Source organism: Macrobrachium nipponense, chromosome 16 (genome assembly GCF_015104395.2).
Source record: "Macrobrachium nipponense isolate FS-2020 chromosome 16, ASM1510439v2, whole genome shotgun sequence".
Taxonomy (NCBI): Eukaryota; Metazoa; Arthropoda; class Malacostraca; order Decapoda; family Palaemonidae; genus Macrobrachium; species Macrobrachium nipponense.
The window spans coordinates 64,525,716-64,539,594 of NC_087209.1; the positions used below are offsets into that span (position 1 = coordinate 64,525,716).

The following is a 13,879-nucleotide window of genomic DNA, read 5'->3' on the forward strand; positions in this document are numbered from 1 at the left end:
TTTTGGATATTGCCCACAGGTCCTTGGATCGGTTTCCTTAGGACCGTGGTGGCTGCTCAACACGGTCTCTAGCTAACCCAGACCCTAGCAGGCTGAACAGCATCGAGTCCTGTGTGACTGTATGAATAGATAGTAATGAGAAAGTGACTGGCTTCTCTTTCTATCTTTTTTCTACCCCTCTACCTGTGGGTAGAGGGATACGGTCATCACCCTGCTGGATAAGGACGAGATGCCGGTGAGCTATATGACAGAGCCCCATCCTATCCCTTTCACTAGGGATAGGAGCAGAATATCCACCACTTCCTTCTACAATGGGGGGAAGTGGATGCCTACAAGAGTCAAAACCATGACTTTATCTTTGCTCCTGTACAGGAACAAGTTCTTACATTGCTGGTACGAAGCGATACGTCTTGCCTCTCTCTTAGTACTCTGGTCCAGAGGTCTGACCATTGATCCTGCGGTGCACACCCCGATCAATCGGACAGAGGCTTGGATCCCTCCTCGCTCTTACGACCAGGGAGGCTTCCAAGGTTGGGCGAACACCAGTCTGTTCACAAAAGACTCAGATTCCACCCACCAAGAAGTGAGTCTTCCTATTGTAAAAGGACCGAAGGTTTGTATGCCGTGTCGGAACAAATGACAATTTGTCCAAAATTGCATTTTTCCTAACTATACAAACCTGAGGTCCTTTGACACATAGCCCCACCTCATGCCACCCCTCACTCTGCAGTTTTTGCTTGGGCCAAAAGCAAAAGTGATTTGTTTACCTCCCAGTCGCGCGCGCGCGCCTGTCGGACAAGCATTAACTACCGAAACCCTTGTTCGAAGCTTACGACCTATCCAGCTGCCGCTAGTACCTTCCTATTGTAAAAGGACCTCAGGTTTGTATAGTTAGGAAAAATGCAATTTTGGACAAATTGTCATTTCGGCCCGACAGTTAAGAAATTCTTGGAAGAGAAGCACCTCCCTCTGAAATGTCTGCTGGTGTTGGACAATGCCCCTGCCCACCCTCCTGGCCTTGAGGAAGATATCCCTGCGAAGTATTCCTTCATCAAGGTTCTTTATCTTCCGCCTAACACCACCCCTCTCCTCCAGCCCATGGACCAGCAAGTGATATCAAACTTTAAGAAGCTGTATACGAAACATCTTTTCAAGAGATGTTTCGACATCATCGATACCACAAACCTCACCTTGCGTGAATTTTGGAAGGAGCATTTCGATGTTGTGATATGCATCCGACTCATCGATCAAGCTTGGCAGGAGGTTTCGAGGCGAACCTTGAATTCCTTGTGGAAGAAACTCTGGCCTGATGCCGTATCCGCCCGAGACTTCGAGGGATTCGACGTGGGCGAAGCTGGTGCTGCAGATTGAGAAACAGTTGGCGATCCTGAAACTGTTTTGCAACCAGATCTTGATGAGATCGTTGCACTCAGCAAGTCCATGGGGCTGGTCGTCGACGAGGACGACATCAACGACCTGAAGGAGTTGGAGGCCATGCAACATAACGTCATTCAAGAGGAGTTCTCTAGCAGCGGCGAGGAGGAGGAGGACGACCCTATGACAACGGCAGAAATTAAGGATGTTCTAGCTGCTTTTCATAAAGGGCAATCATTTGTTGAAAACACAGGTCGTATGCTTGCGCAGTTCGATGAGGCTTGCCTGAGTCGTTTAAGGAACATTGTGAAAAGTAGCCAGAAGGAATCTTCATTGGATAGTTATTTTTTAAAGAGGCCTTTAGTATTAGCAGGAGTAAACAAAAAGGAAGAACCAAGTGATACTAAAAAACAGAAAGTTGAAAGTGGTGATGAAGTTGAAATTTTGTAAAAAAAAAAAAAAAAAAAAAAAAAAAAACACGTAAAGTGTAATAAAAAGTTTTAAAAAAAAAATGTAAAAATCAAAAAAAGAAAAAAAAAAATTCTAATTTTAGTTTTTTTGTTGTAAAGTTAAGTGTTGACGTTTTGTTTAAGTGTTTCGTAAAGTTTAGTTTATGTATGTTTTCCTTACATTTTTTTATGTGTTTCGTAAAGTTCAAGTGTAAGTACTTACGTACGCATCTGCCATTTGTCCTCCTCCTCTGTCGCCACTTTCAGAGATAGCCTCACTCGAAAGGTAAGCTTCCACATTTTACTACATACGTACAGTATTTCTTGTATACCATGTACACTAATATACACTTTATTTACAGGTAATTAGCAGTACGTATTAAGTTAGGTATTGAATGGTCCAAATTGTTGTAGTATTTCATTATTTATAGGTCAATTTAGCTTTATTATGAAATTTACTGGGGTGTTTTTGGAGGGCTTGGAATGGATTAGCCATTTTACATGTAAAATGCGGTCCAAGATACGAAAAACTCATGATACGAAGGGCGCCTCGGAACGGATTAATTTCTTATCTCGAGGTACCACTGTATTTGTGTTTATCTTAAATTTTCTGTACAGTTTCTTTCACATTTTTCTTGCAATTATTTCCTTATCTTATTTAAGAACAAATATTTCTGGTCATTTCTGTATGGCTGTAGAAATGAGACCCATTAATCTTGGTGAACTACCCTAAAACAATAATACAGTAGTGCCTCAGGTTATGAAATTAATCCGTTCCGAAGCGGCCTTCGTAACCTGACTTTTTCATATCTTGAACTACGTTTTACATGTAAATTGCCTAATTCATTCCAAGGCCTACAAAAACACCACAGTAAATTTTATAATAAAGCTAAATTGACCAATACAACAATTTGGACCATTCAATACCTAACCTAACTGTGACTGTACCTGTAAATAAAGTGTATTAGTGTACAGGGTACAAGAAATACTGTATGTACATATACATATGTGTGTAGTAAAATTTGGAACCTTACCTTTCAAGTGAGGCGATGTCCGAAAGTGGCAACAGAGGAGGAGGACAAACGGCAGAAAACATGAACACTTAACTTTACAAAACACATTAAAAAATGGCAGAAAACATTAACACTAAACTTTACGAAAAACATTAACAAGTGGCAGAAAACATTAACACTTCTTGATTATCTCCATCTTCGTCTCCATAGAAAGCATCCTCTTCTTTCCGTGAACTTCAGCAACATTCTTGGGACCCATGGCTAATAACGTAAGTAATTAAGTTCACACACAACACGTTAAAGTAACAGTACAACAAAAGTGACATCACTAACACGAATTTACGTTAACAAACAAAATCTATGTGAACGAACAAATTCCAGGTGTGTATGATAATGCTACTGAAACGAAATGGTCGAGGAACTCCTTTATGTAGATGCATGATGGGACAGATGCTGACCAATAGGAGAGCAGGATCTTACGGCGGTGACTAGCATCAGGAACCAACGGGAGAGCGGGAGGATGGTGGCGAGTCTACTGAGTTGGAGGCGTGCGAGTTTTAAAATTGTTCTCGGCGGCCAGAGCGGATCTCGGACTTTACAGTACATACACCCTTTCGCAACCTGAATTATTTTCGTTTCTGCCTTCGTAACCTGGATTTTTTGTACGTAGGGACTTTCGTATGTAGGGGTATGACTGTACTCTCTGCTGTGCAAATACTCATACATTGCAAATTTTTTCTTGAATAATCTACTCCATAATCAGTCCCTTATTTTTCTCGCCAACACTCCACTCCACTTCACTCCTTTGATTTTGCCTACCTGTGTCTATGTCCACATGGTGTGGATACACATCAAACCATTGGAAGTCTATATCCTTTCCTAACCTGAGCATTTTCTCTAGCGACTGCATTGGAGCTAGGTATGCCATGGCCTGTAGACCCCATTGACGCTTCAAAGATCATTGGTTGTATATTGAAATCTTCCTGTTTTCCTTCAGAAACTGATTGGTACTTCATGAGAAAAGTTTGAATACTTGCAGTTTGTCTTATAATCATACTGCAGCAGAAAAAATTCTTATACAATCTTCAGTAGTCATTTAAACTATGTCGTTATTGAGGAGTTTTATCCCTTTAATAAGTTTTTCACCTGTTGGAGGTTGGGAATTTTACAGACAATTTCTTGTTAATGTTATTTTATTGTTTAATTTTTTAGTAACAAAACTTCTTAATATCTTCTTTTTAATGATTGTTTAACAAGAAATGTTGAGAGTATAGATTACCTTATTAGTATCTTTTTTAACTTCTTTCCATTATACACAAGCTTTTTATTACTGAAAATATATTTTTTTAATGTGGCACCAAGACAAAACAGTTAAGAGTTAATGCACACAGCTTTATTTGCACTGTGTCACTCACATACTCTCCTTTTATGGTGGTACTATACATATATTAATTGAGTTTCCTCTTCACCACCCCTGTAGGGAAGATGTTAAAGCACAGATTAAACAGCTGACGAAGGAACTGAAGGGGAAAATACTGGAAGCTGAAGAAATTGTTGAAAAAAAGGAAGAAGAAGAAGAAGAGAGTGACAGCATTAGAGAATATAAGTTAACCAAAGCGAAGTAAGTGCTTTAGGACATTTAGTTTTATTTGTTTCCCCTATTATTTGTTCTAATTCCTTAGAACATGGCCAAGTTAGTTTTGCGTGGGTTATCTTGTAGTTAAATTAGCATTTCATAAGTTTACACAACATTAACTCAGTTTATCTGATTCCCAATCAGTCACACTTGTTTGACCCAGAGATTTTTACTGAATAACCTGCATGACCCAGTCCTAAAATGATAATGCAGAACATTGCTTACAAATTACCCTGTTTTATTTGATTGCAGTTTGCAATCGGCAATGAATATCGAGCACTGAAAACAAGCCTTTGAAAGAAATTTTTCAGTGTTTCATATATTCAGTTGCTAAATTATTAACAAACTCATCATGCCATTCCTATAAGAGTTAAGAATGATAACTTACTGATCAGGTTAAACTACAGCATTTATTATCAGTGGCAGTTCTCTTGACCATTAGTAGTGCAGTCAGTGCACCTTATGCGGTGCAAGGCAGGCCTTACTTAAGGTTCTTTGCAACATCCCTTCAGCCCCTAGTTGCCACTGCTTTCATTTCTTTTACTGTACCTCTGTTCATATGCTCTTTCTTCCATCTTACAGCCCACCCTGTCCTAACAATTGATTCATAGTGCAACTGCAAGGTTTTCCTCCTGTTACACCCTGCGAACCTTTTCACTGTCAATTTCCGTTTTACTGCTGAATGGCGTTTGTTGCCCCAGTGCTTGGCATGTGTGCCTAAAATCTATAAATCAAATCAATCAATCTTGCCCATTATCAAGTTAAAGTATAAAGTTACTGCACTGTGAGTCTGTAGGACCACTAACTTACATTTTTAGTCTCATTTTGCTTAATTGAAGGATTTTTTTGTTTTTTCAAATGAAAGATGAGTGTTGGAAAAGGTGAAGTTAGACAGTTAGATGAGAAGATTCCAGCAGCTCTTGAGGTCTGACTCAGGCATCAATTGTATTGTTTTGTGGCTTAATTTCCATCCTTTCCTTTTAGCTATAAATTGCTGGTAAAAAAATGAAAACTCAAAAGCAGAAAGCAGTGCAACTGAGAGGATGTTGTAAAAGGAACTTGAGTGCCGTCTACAGTGCACCACACAAGGCATACAATAAGGAATATCTCCTTTCAGTGCCTTATAGACAATAAGATTATTGTTTGAATAAATTTTTTTGACTAATGGTTGAAATAAGTAAGAAAAGGAAATTATAGCATGGGCTCATGATGGAGAATTTTGTGTAGTTTTGGACTTCCCATTTAATTGTAAAATGAAAAAAACCTTGAAACTTAATCTCATTTGCTCAAGTTTCCTGCTGAAAGCTGATGGTTAGTGTAATGTAATAAAATTTTCAACAAGGATATTTAAGATTAGGCTTCTGACATAGTAGTGGATAGTTATCATTGAAAATGGAATGTATTTTTTCCAAAGATGGTATAAATTTACTTGTGACCATAAATGGTTTAGCCAAGACAAAATGGAAAGTACACAGAGAACAATATTTTTATGCATGTAGGTATACTGGTAAAATAACTTAATAGTATCTGTTCTCCGTGATGATATGTGAATTTAAACATTTTAATGCATTTTATCTTGGCGTGTTGTATGCCTGAGCCCATAGTTAACATAGTAAGGTATCAGTGAAAAGTACTCAAGATTTATCGTAGTGTCCTTCTGGTCATTTGTTGCAGTCAGTATCTTCTGTCTTTTAGCGTCCATCTGATCCCTTTGGTCTCATCAGAATTATATTCTCAACTTCATTGACTTTTCTCCTCCAGTCATCCCTTTGGTTTCATTCCACTTATCTTATATCGTATTTATCCTTCCAACTTCTCCAACTTTCTTCCTCCAGTTTTCCCTTTGGTTTCATCCAACTTATATCTTATTTATCCTTCCAACTTCTCCAACTCTCTTCCTCCAGTTTTCCCTTTGGTGTCATCCAACTTATCTTGCCAGCTTTTCTAACTTTCTTCCTCCAGTTATCGTTCACCATGCAAGAACAGTGAGTTGAAAAAAATAGTGGATGAAATAATAAAAATTAATTTTACTTATATATTTTGAATACTTACAGGTATGAAGAAGAGAGAAAGAAACTTCCACGTAAAGGAACCACAAGGGAGCAGCAAACCTTAGCGCTTTTACAAAGGTTTTCAGCAAAGGTTGCTGGAGCTTTCAATGCTGGGAGTGACAGTGATGAGGAGAAGGAAACATACACCAATGATGATGATGATGATGACTCATGGTAAGCATTTCTTTTATCAATTTCTTGAGACTTAACTACTTCATTAATTTGCTGTACTCAGGCATCTGTACGATTGTTGCAGGAGGAGATATCACGGAAGTTGGTTTAGTTTTCTTTTGTCTTTTATTGTTTCAAGACATGACTGTATACAATAGACAGTGTTGGTTAAGATCAGATGTTGGCTGTGATCAGTGATCTGGAGTGTTTTACTCCAGTATAGTCTCTTCTTGTTGTTTGAAAAATATCTGGAAAATGGCTGCTTTATCGTAAGCTTAGCTGCTCTGATACCATACCCTGACACACTGCATAGCGTGCACCCCTTCAGTTAAATAAAGTGTGATGTGTTAGTGGTATAAAGTACAAACCTTTGCCTTTGGTACTCCAAGGGCTGACTGATTAAAAGTTTACAAGGGGAGACATCATTCATTTCCAGGAGGTTGAGGGATGCATCCTCCATTCTTTCACATCCTTATTCAATTTCAAGCCTTTTAGTAACTGCCTTCTACACTATGGATGTCACAAGTACTTTGTAATTTTTTTCAGTAGCTCTTTTGGTGGCTGCTTTTCCACATTCTACAGTTTCATCTCTTATTTGTCCTTTAGACCATTTTACTTCACAACCTTTCCAGGTTGTTAGGCAAATTTATTATGGCTTCCCTGCCAGGTTGTAGAACAGACTGTATCCCAGCTAACAGTCCTTCACATCCTGCATTCCCAGATGGGTCAGTTGTATCCAGTTTCAGTCTCACCGGATTTATCACACAAAACGAGAGCTTTTATCATATGCCTTGTGCCTAAGTAGATATTCACTTCTGGAAAGATGGTGATTATCACATTTAAGGGTTAAATACATTTTTTAATAATACGTACTTCATATCTTGTAGATATAGCAAACTGCCCAATATTGAGGTCCTTCCTTTTTCCTCTCCCATTGGGTGCAAGAAGTGTAGCTTCAGAGCAAAACACGGAATTCAATAAGAGTGAGAAAATGTGGGCCATAAGCTTACTAAGGTAGTGCCCCCACCTACCTAGAAGCACAAGGCTTTCTTTGTTTTAATTTCTTGTTCAGTTTTTCATTTAAATGTGAGTACAGTATGACATTTGGTTGAATTATACAGATGAAACAGAATTTTTGAAAATACATTTTTGTACTGCTTCGTAGCCTCCACCTGGTAATTCTACTGCACTGAACTTTCTGTCATATATTAAGCTGATTTAAATTCTATTTTTCACACATGAAACTTACCGAACAATTACATAGCTATACGCTTCTTACCTTACGGCAGTCGAAATTCCAAATTTCTCGGCGCTAATTGGCGCTGCTGACGTGTAGGTGATACAACCCCGCCCACTTTCGGGGATCCCCGGTACTACTGAGCTTTGCTTGACAATTCGTTTTCTGCCGCCCACGGTGAAACACCTGTGTATTTCGCTGCAGTCAACTGTTCGCCATTTTGTTTGACACCCGATTTGGTGAAGTACAATTTTCTTGGTTGTTTTTGTATTTGACGGCTTAGCTGCTTTCTTTATTCATCTGTTTTAGTGTGAGTTATGTCAGCATTTCAGGTTCATCTGTTAGGTTTTGCAGCGAAGGCTGCAAAACTAGATTAGCCAAGTTTATGTTATGACCCACACTCAAAGTGTGTGAAATGTAGGGGGCAAGAGTGTACTAAAGAGCGTACATGTAATGAATGTGAAGATCTAGATGATCAAGGATGGAAGAGTTTTTTGTCTAAACTTGATAAGATGGAAAAAGATAGGAAAAGAAAGGCAGCCATTAGGGCTGATAGTAGGGCTAGATTAGAGTCAACTCCTTTGCCGTCAGAGGCAAAGAAGCCCGCTTTGTCTTCTCCTATTTTGTCAAACGTCTCTCCTATTGATAGTCCTCCTACTTCAGTACACCTTACTCCGGCTCAGGTTCCCCATGCTTCTGATTCCGACACCATTGCCCAATTAGAAAATAAGATGGATAGGAAATTTGAGCTGCTTGCTAAATCTGTCATGGATTTAGGTACATCTTTTCGTGAATTTGTGATTAAGTCTGGTGAAGTGAAAAGTGCAAGTGTCGTATCCGAGGAGGGGCGGCTGTCCCGTCCCGCCTCCAGGTCTTTCCTAGAACCTCGAGGTGTCACTGTACTGTCCCGCTCCCCAGCACCTGGGAGAAGACATACCGTGAGTCGAAGGGAGACTGGAGGGGTTTGCCCACGGGCGGCCGTCGACTCAGTCGTGAATTTCGACTCTATTTCTGTAAAGAGACACCACTGGAAAGGTGTAGATGTGTCTGGCGTAGGTTTGTCATCGGACTCAGAGGTGTGTTCGCCTGATACCAGGCGAAAGAAGTGGAGTGAAGTGTCACGCCCGTTGAAAAAAGGCGCGCGTGCCATCGGGATAATTCGTCATCACCTGTGAAGAGAGGGAGGGAAAAGAGTCCTCAACCCTCGTGTAGCTTTTGGGAGAACCCTGTGTATCTTTCGCCTAGTAGAGGTTCGGGTGCTGTTCGCAAACGATCTCGCGAGGTATCAGTGTCGGACTCGCATGGTTTTGTCTCGCCGACTGAAACAAGGAAAGTTTCGACTCATTCGCCAGCTAACGAGAGAGAGAGTTCGACTCGCAAGTTTTCATCAAGGAAGTTGTCTCCTTCGCCGCACCATCGGGAGATGATGCGAACAACAAAGAAGAAGCTTTTTTGGAACCGTTGAGACAGCTTCAGGACTTAGTTAAGTCGTTGAAGAAAAGTTAAGTCTTATACGGATGAAGAAGCCAAGCAGTCGACAATGCGGATGGGGAGGATCAGTCGGAACAAGAGTCGAAAGCGGCTTCTGCTTACTCCAACTTAATGAAGTTTTTGCTGGCTTCTTATACGGAATTCGAGCCAGCTCCTCTATCTTCGCCTCCTTCTACCTTTGTTAAGGATAGGAAAGTACTTTCGGTGAGTCTACCTACACTGGTGCTTCGCAGTCAGCGAAAGAGTCTTCAAAGAAGCAGAGAAGTGGCTGGAGAAGAAGAGGGAGTCTGGTAAAGCCGCCTTCGCTGTCCCACCGTCCAAGTTACAGAAGACATATAAATTTTATGCTACCGGAGAATTACCCTCTTTGGGAGTCGCTGCCTCCGCCCAAGGAGATTTCTCAGGTCTGGTGGATGCTAACAGAAGGACAGCGTTTTCGTCTGCGAAAATTTTCTTTTCTTCGCCGATTTCGACCACCTGATTAAGAACCTATTTAAGGTAATAGAAGTTTTCAGCTTCTTAGAACTGGACTATTGCTGCATTAGCAGGAAAAAATAGAGGATTGTCAGTCTCTGGAAGATAGCTTGGCGACAGACTGGCTTGATGTATTATCGTGTGCCGACAAAGCAGTCAGGGATGGCTCAGGGGAGCTTGCATCTCTTTTTACTCTGGGCGTCCTTAAAAAGAGAGAACTTTGGTGCTCTTTCACCTCCAAGGGAGTAACTTCTAACCAGAAGTCTGCTCTCATGTTTGCACCTTTATGTAAGTCGCATTTATCCCTGAACAGGTTATTCAGCAAGTTCTTGCAGATCTAGAGAAAAAGTCTACCAATGACTTATTGACTCGTTCGTCGACACGACGTCCCAAGGAGACACCACCTACAGGAGCTAAAGGGTCACCTCTTCAGAAGCAACCTTTTCGCGGAGGAAAGTCTAGATGGCAACCCAGACCAAGGAACTAATTTGCGTCCACAGGCCACAACCAGTAAGAAACCACCCTCGAGACAGTCGGACAAGTAGGAATTTTTACCCTCACACACCTGTAGGAGCAAGACTCCGACCTGTTTGGCGGGAATGGAGTCGAAGAGGGGCGGAACAGTGGGTGATCACAGTATTAAGAGAAGGTTATGTGATCCCGTTTGTGCAAGATCCACCACTGTCGAGTATTCCCATCGCCTTAACAGCATACTCGCAGGGATCAGAAAGAGCTTTGGCTCTTGCCAAGGAAGTAGAAGCCCTGATTACCAAGAAGGCCATAGAAATAGTGGAAGACATCTCACCGGGCTTTTACAACAGGCTGTTCGTTGTCCCCAAGTCATCAGGGGGCTGGAGGCCGGTCCTGGATGTGAGTGCTCTCAATATCTTTGTTCTGAAGACGAAGTTTCGTATGGAACCAACCGGTCGGTTATGTCAGCTCTTCGACAGGAGACTGGATGGTATCGCTGGACATGAAAGATGCATATTTCCATGTACCTATTCATCGGAGCTCCAGGAAATATCTACAGTTCGTTTTCGACGGCAGAGTTTATCAGTTCAGAGCGCTCTGTTTCGGACTTTCGACAGCCCCACAAGTATTTACTCGAGTCCTGGCCCCGGTAAGTCGATGGTTACATTTGATGGGAATCAATATTGCTTTTTATCTGGACGACTGGCTTCTAAGGTCCGACTCCAGTCTCCAGTGTGTGAGGGATTTAAATCAGACACTAATATTAACACAGCAACTGGGATTAGTAATGAATTTAGAGAAGTCACAGTTAGTACCGAGTCGAGGATTCCATATTTGGGGATGATTCTGGACTCACAAGTTTTTCGGGTTTTTCTCTCCCCAAGGAGAATAGTCTCCCTCCTTGCGACGGTACGGAAGCTGTTAAAACCGCTCGTCCTGCACGGCTTTGGAGTGGATGAGCCTGTTAGGGACTCTCGCTTCGGTGGAGACTTTTGTTACACTTGGTCGTCTTCACATGAGGACGCTACAATTCTACCTAAAGGCCAATTGGACCGGAAAGTTCAACCGGATTCGACTGTTATTCTGATCTCCGAGGAAATCAAGGAAGATCTTCGTTGGTGGTTGTCGGAGGAAAGAGCTCAGGAGGGTTTGTCCCTCGAAAGAACGAATCCAGAGCTAGAATTTTATGCCGACGCATCGGACTCAGGATGGGGAGCCCTGTTGGGGAAAGAGAAGACATCAGGTATCTGGACGGAACAGGAGAGAGGTCTTCATATCAACATAAAAGAGCTGAAAGCAATTTTTCTTGGGCTTCAAAGTTTCACCCCTCTAGTCGAAGGGAAGAAAGTTGCGGTGTTCTCGGACAACACCACAGCGCTGTCTATATAAGAAAACAGGGAGGGACACATCGTTCTCCCTGTACAGAATGACGGAGCATCTTCTTCTGTGGGCGAATGCGCACAAAGTGACTCTCTTCCCCAGGTACGTGCAAGGGAAGCTCAACGTTTTAGCAGACGAACTCAGTCGTGCGCATCAGGTTCTTCCGACGGAGTGGACATTGGATATCAGAGTTTGTCAGGATCTATGGCGGTTGTGGGGACAACCAACGATAGACCTCTTTGCAACGTCCAGGAACAACAGGCTTCCTCTATTCTGTTCTCCGGTCGCGGACCCGTTAGCCTGGAAAACGGATGCAATGCTTCTCGACTGGTCAGGTCTGAATGTTTACGCATTTCCACCATTTGCGATGATCAGAGAGGTTTATTAAACAAGTTCCAGAGTCACCAGAACGTTACGATGACTCTAATAGCTCCTTTTTGGCCCAGAAAGGAGTGGTTTTCCCGGATCTCCTGAGGATGTTAGTAGACTTCCCCAGGCTTCTGCCACGAATTCCATCGCTACTCAAACAGCCCCATTTCGACAGAAATCACCAAGGGTTGTCGTATCTCGCTCTGACAGGATTCAGACTGTCCGGGACCTGGTCAGAGCGAAAGGTTTTTCAAGAAGAGCGGCAGAGGCTATTGCTAACTGTAGAAGAGCCTCTTCGGCCAAACTCTATCAGTCAAAATGGGGAGTTTTAGAAATTGGTGCAGAGAAAGTCACACAACTTCTTCTAAAACCTCTATACAAGAGATAGCAAACTTCCTAATATATCTGAGAGACGTTAGGAAGTTATCGACTTCGACAATAAAAGGATACAGATCTATGTTGGCATCAGTTTTTAAACATAGAAACTTAGATATATCTAATAACTTGGACATCAGCGACTTTATTAAATCTTTTGAGTCCACTAGGACAAGGAGACCAGGTTTAGTGGACTGGAATTTAGACGTGGTATTGTCCTGGCTCTCTAAAGCGAATTTTGAACCTCTTAATTCGGCTTCTTTGAAGGATCTTACTAAGAAGACGTTATTCTTAGTCGCCTTAGCTTCAGCTGGTAGAATCAGCGAGAGCAAGCAATGAGTAAAGAGATAGGATTTACACAAGACAAAGCTGTGTGTGCCTATACTCAGGATTTTTAGCGAAGAATGAAGATCCTTCGAGACCATGGCCTCGTTTCTTCTCCATTCGAAGCTTGTCAGGATTAGTAGGAGAAGAGGACGAAGAACGTTCTTTTGTGTCCGGTGAGAGCACTGAAATTTTATATTCATAAAACAAAGGCTTTGAGAGGAAGTTCGAACCGATTGTGGTGTTCGGTTAAAGATCCGAGCCGTCCTATGTCTAAGAACGCAATTTCGTTCTTTTAAGGAGCCTGATTCAGGAAGCACACACGTCAGTAAGAGATCAGACTCTACAGGTGTGTAAAGTTAAAGCCCACGAGGTTAGGGGCAGTAGCGACTTCCATTGGCTTTTAGACATAATAACGTGCCTAGCATCTATTTTGCAAGCTACGTTCTGGAGGTCGAGATCGGTTTTTGCTCTCCATTACCTGAAGGATGTGGAAGCAACGTTTGATAATTGTTGTCGTTTAGGACCTTTGTCGGTGATGGGCATGGTGTTGGGAAAGGAAGCATAGGGGGATTTGGTCCAATTCCCCTTCCTTTTGACTATCTCTTCGTCTTGATTAGAAGGTGGTCGAGTTTTGGGGAAGCCTGGGGGTACACGGTACCAGGAGTACCCGCCAGTTTTTATGGTAGGGTTTGGTTTATTTTTTTATGGTTATGTGTAGGTGATGGTCTTTGATTGTTATTTTAATCTGGTCACAGCCCAGGGCAAGGGCGTATATTATTTCATTCTGATCAACCATCGGTGAACCTCCATGGTTGCAGAATACCCACTAGTAGTAGGAACGATCCTGGCCACTACTGCCACGTTCCCTACAAGTGATGAGAGCGCCGACCAGAGGCAGTATTCTCCTGCAGCTGCTCTCTCACGAGGTAAGGTACTACAACATTCTTGCAATGTGAGTTTTTTTCTTATTTGCACTTAAAGTCCATATACCCACCAGCCGGTAATGTGATTCAGCTATGTAATTGTTCGGTAAGTTTCATGTGTGAAAATGGTATTTTTAT

General features: G+C 41.9%; 1 protein-coding gene across 1 annotated transcript in view; it reads left to right on the forward strand.

The window, feature by feature from the left end:
• The window catches only part of LOC135195778 (spliceosome-associated protein CWC27 homolog), a 48,062-nt gene that overhangs the window by 29,796 nt on the left and 4,387 nt on the right, over window positions 1-13,879 (forward strand). The window contains exons 7-8 of the mRNA XM_064222249.1: window positions 4,317-4,457; window positions 6,527-6,697. Of these exons, the coding sequence (XP_064078319.1) occupies window positions 4,317-4,457; window positions 6,527-6,697 (312 nt within the window). The remainder of the gene's footprint in view (window positions 1-4,316; window positions 4,458-6,526; window positions 6,698-13,879) is intronic.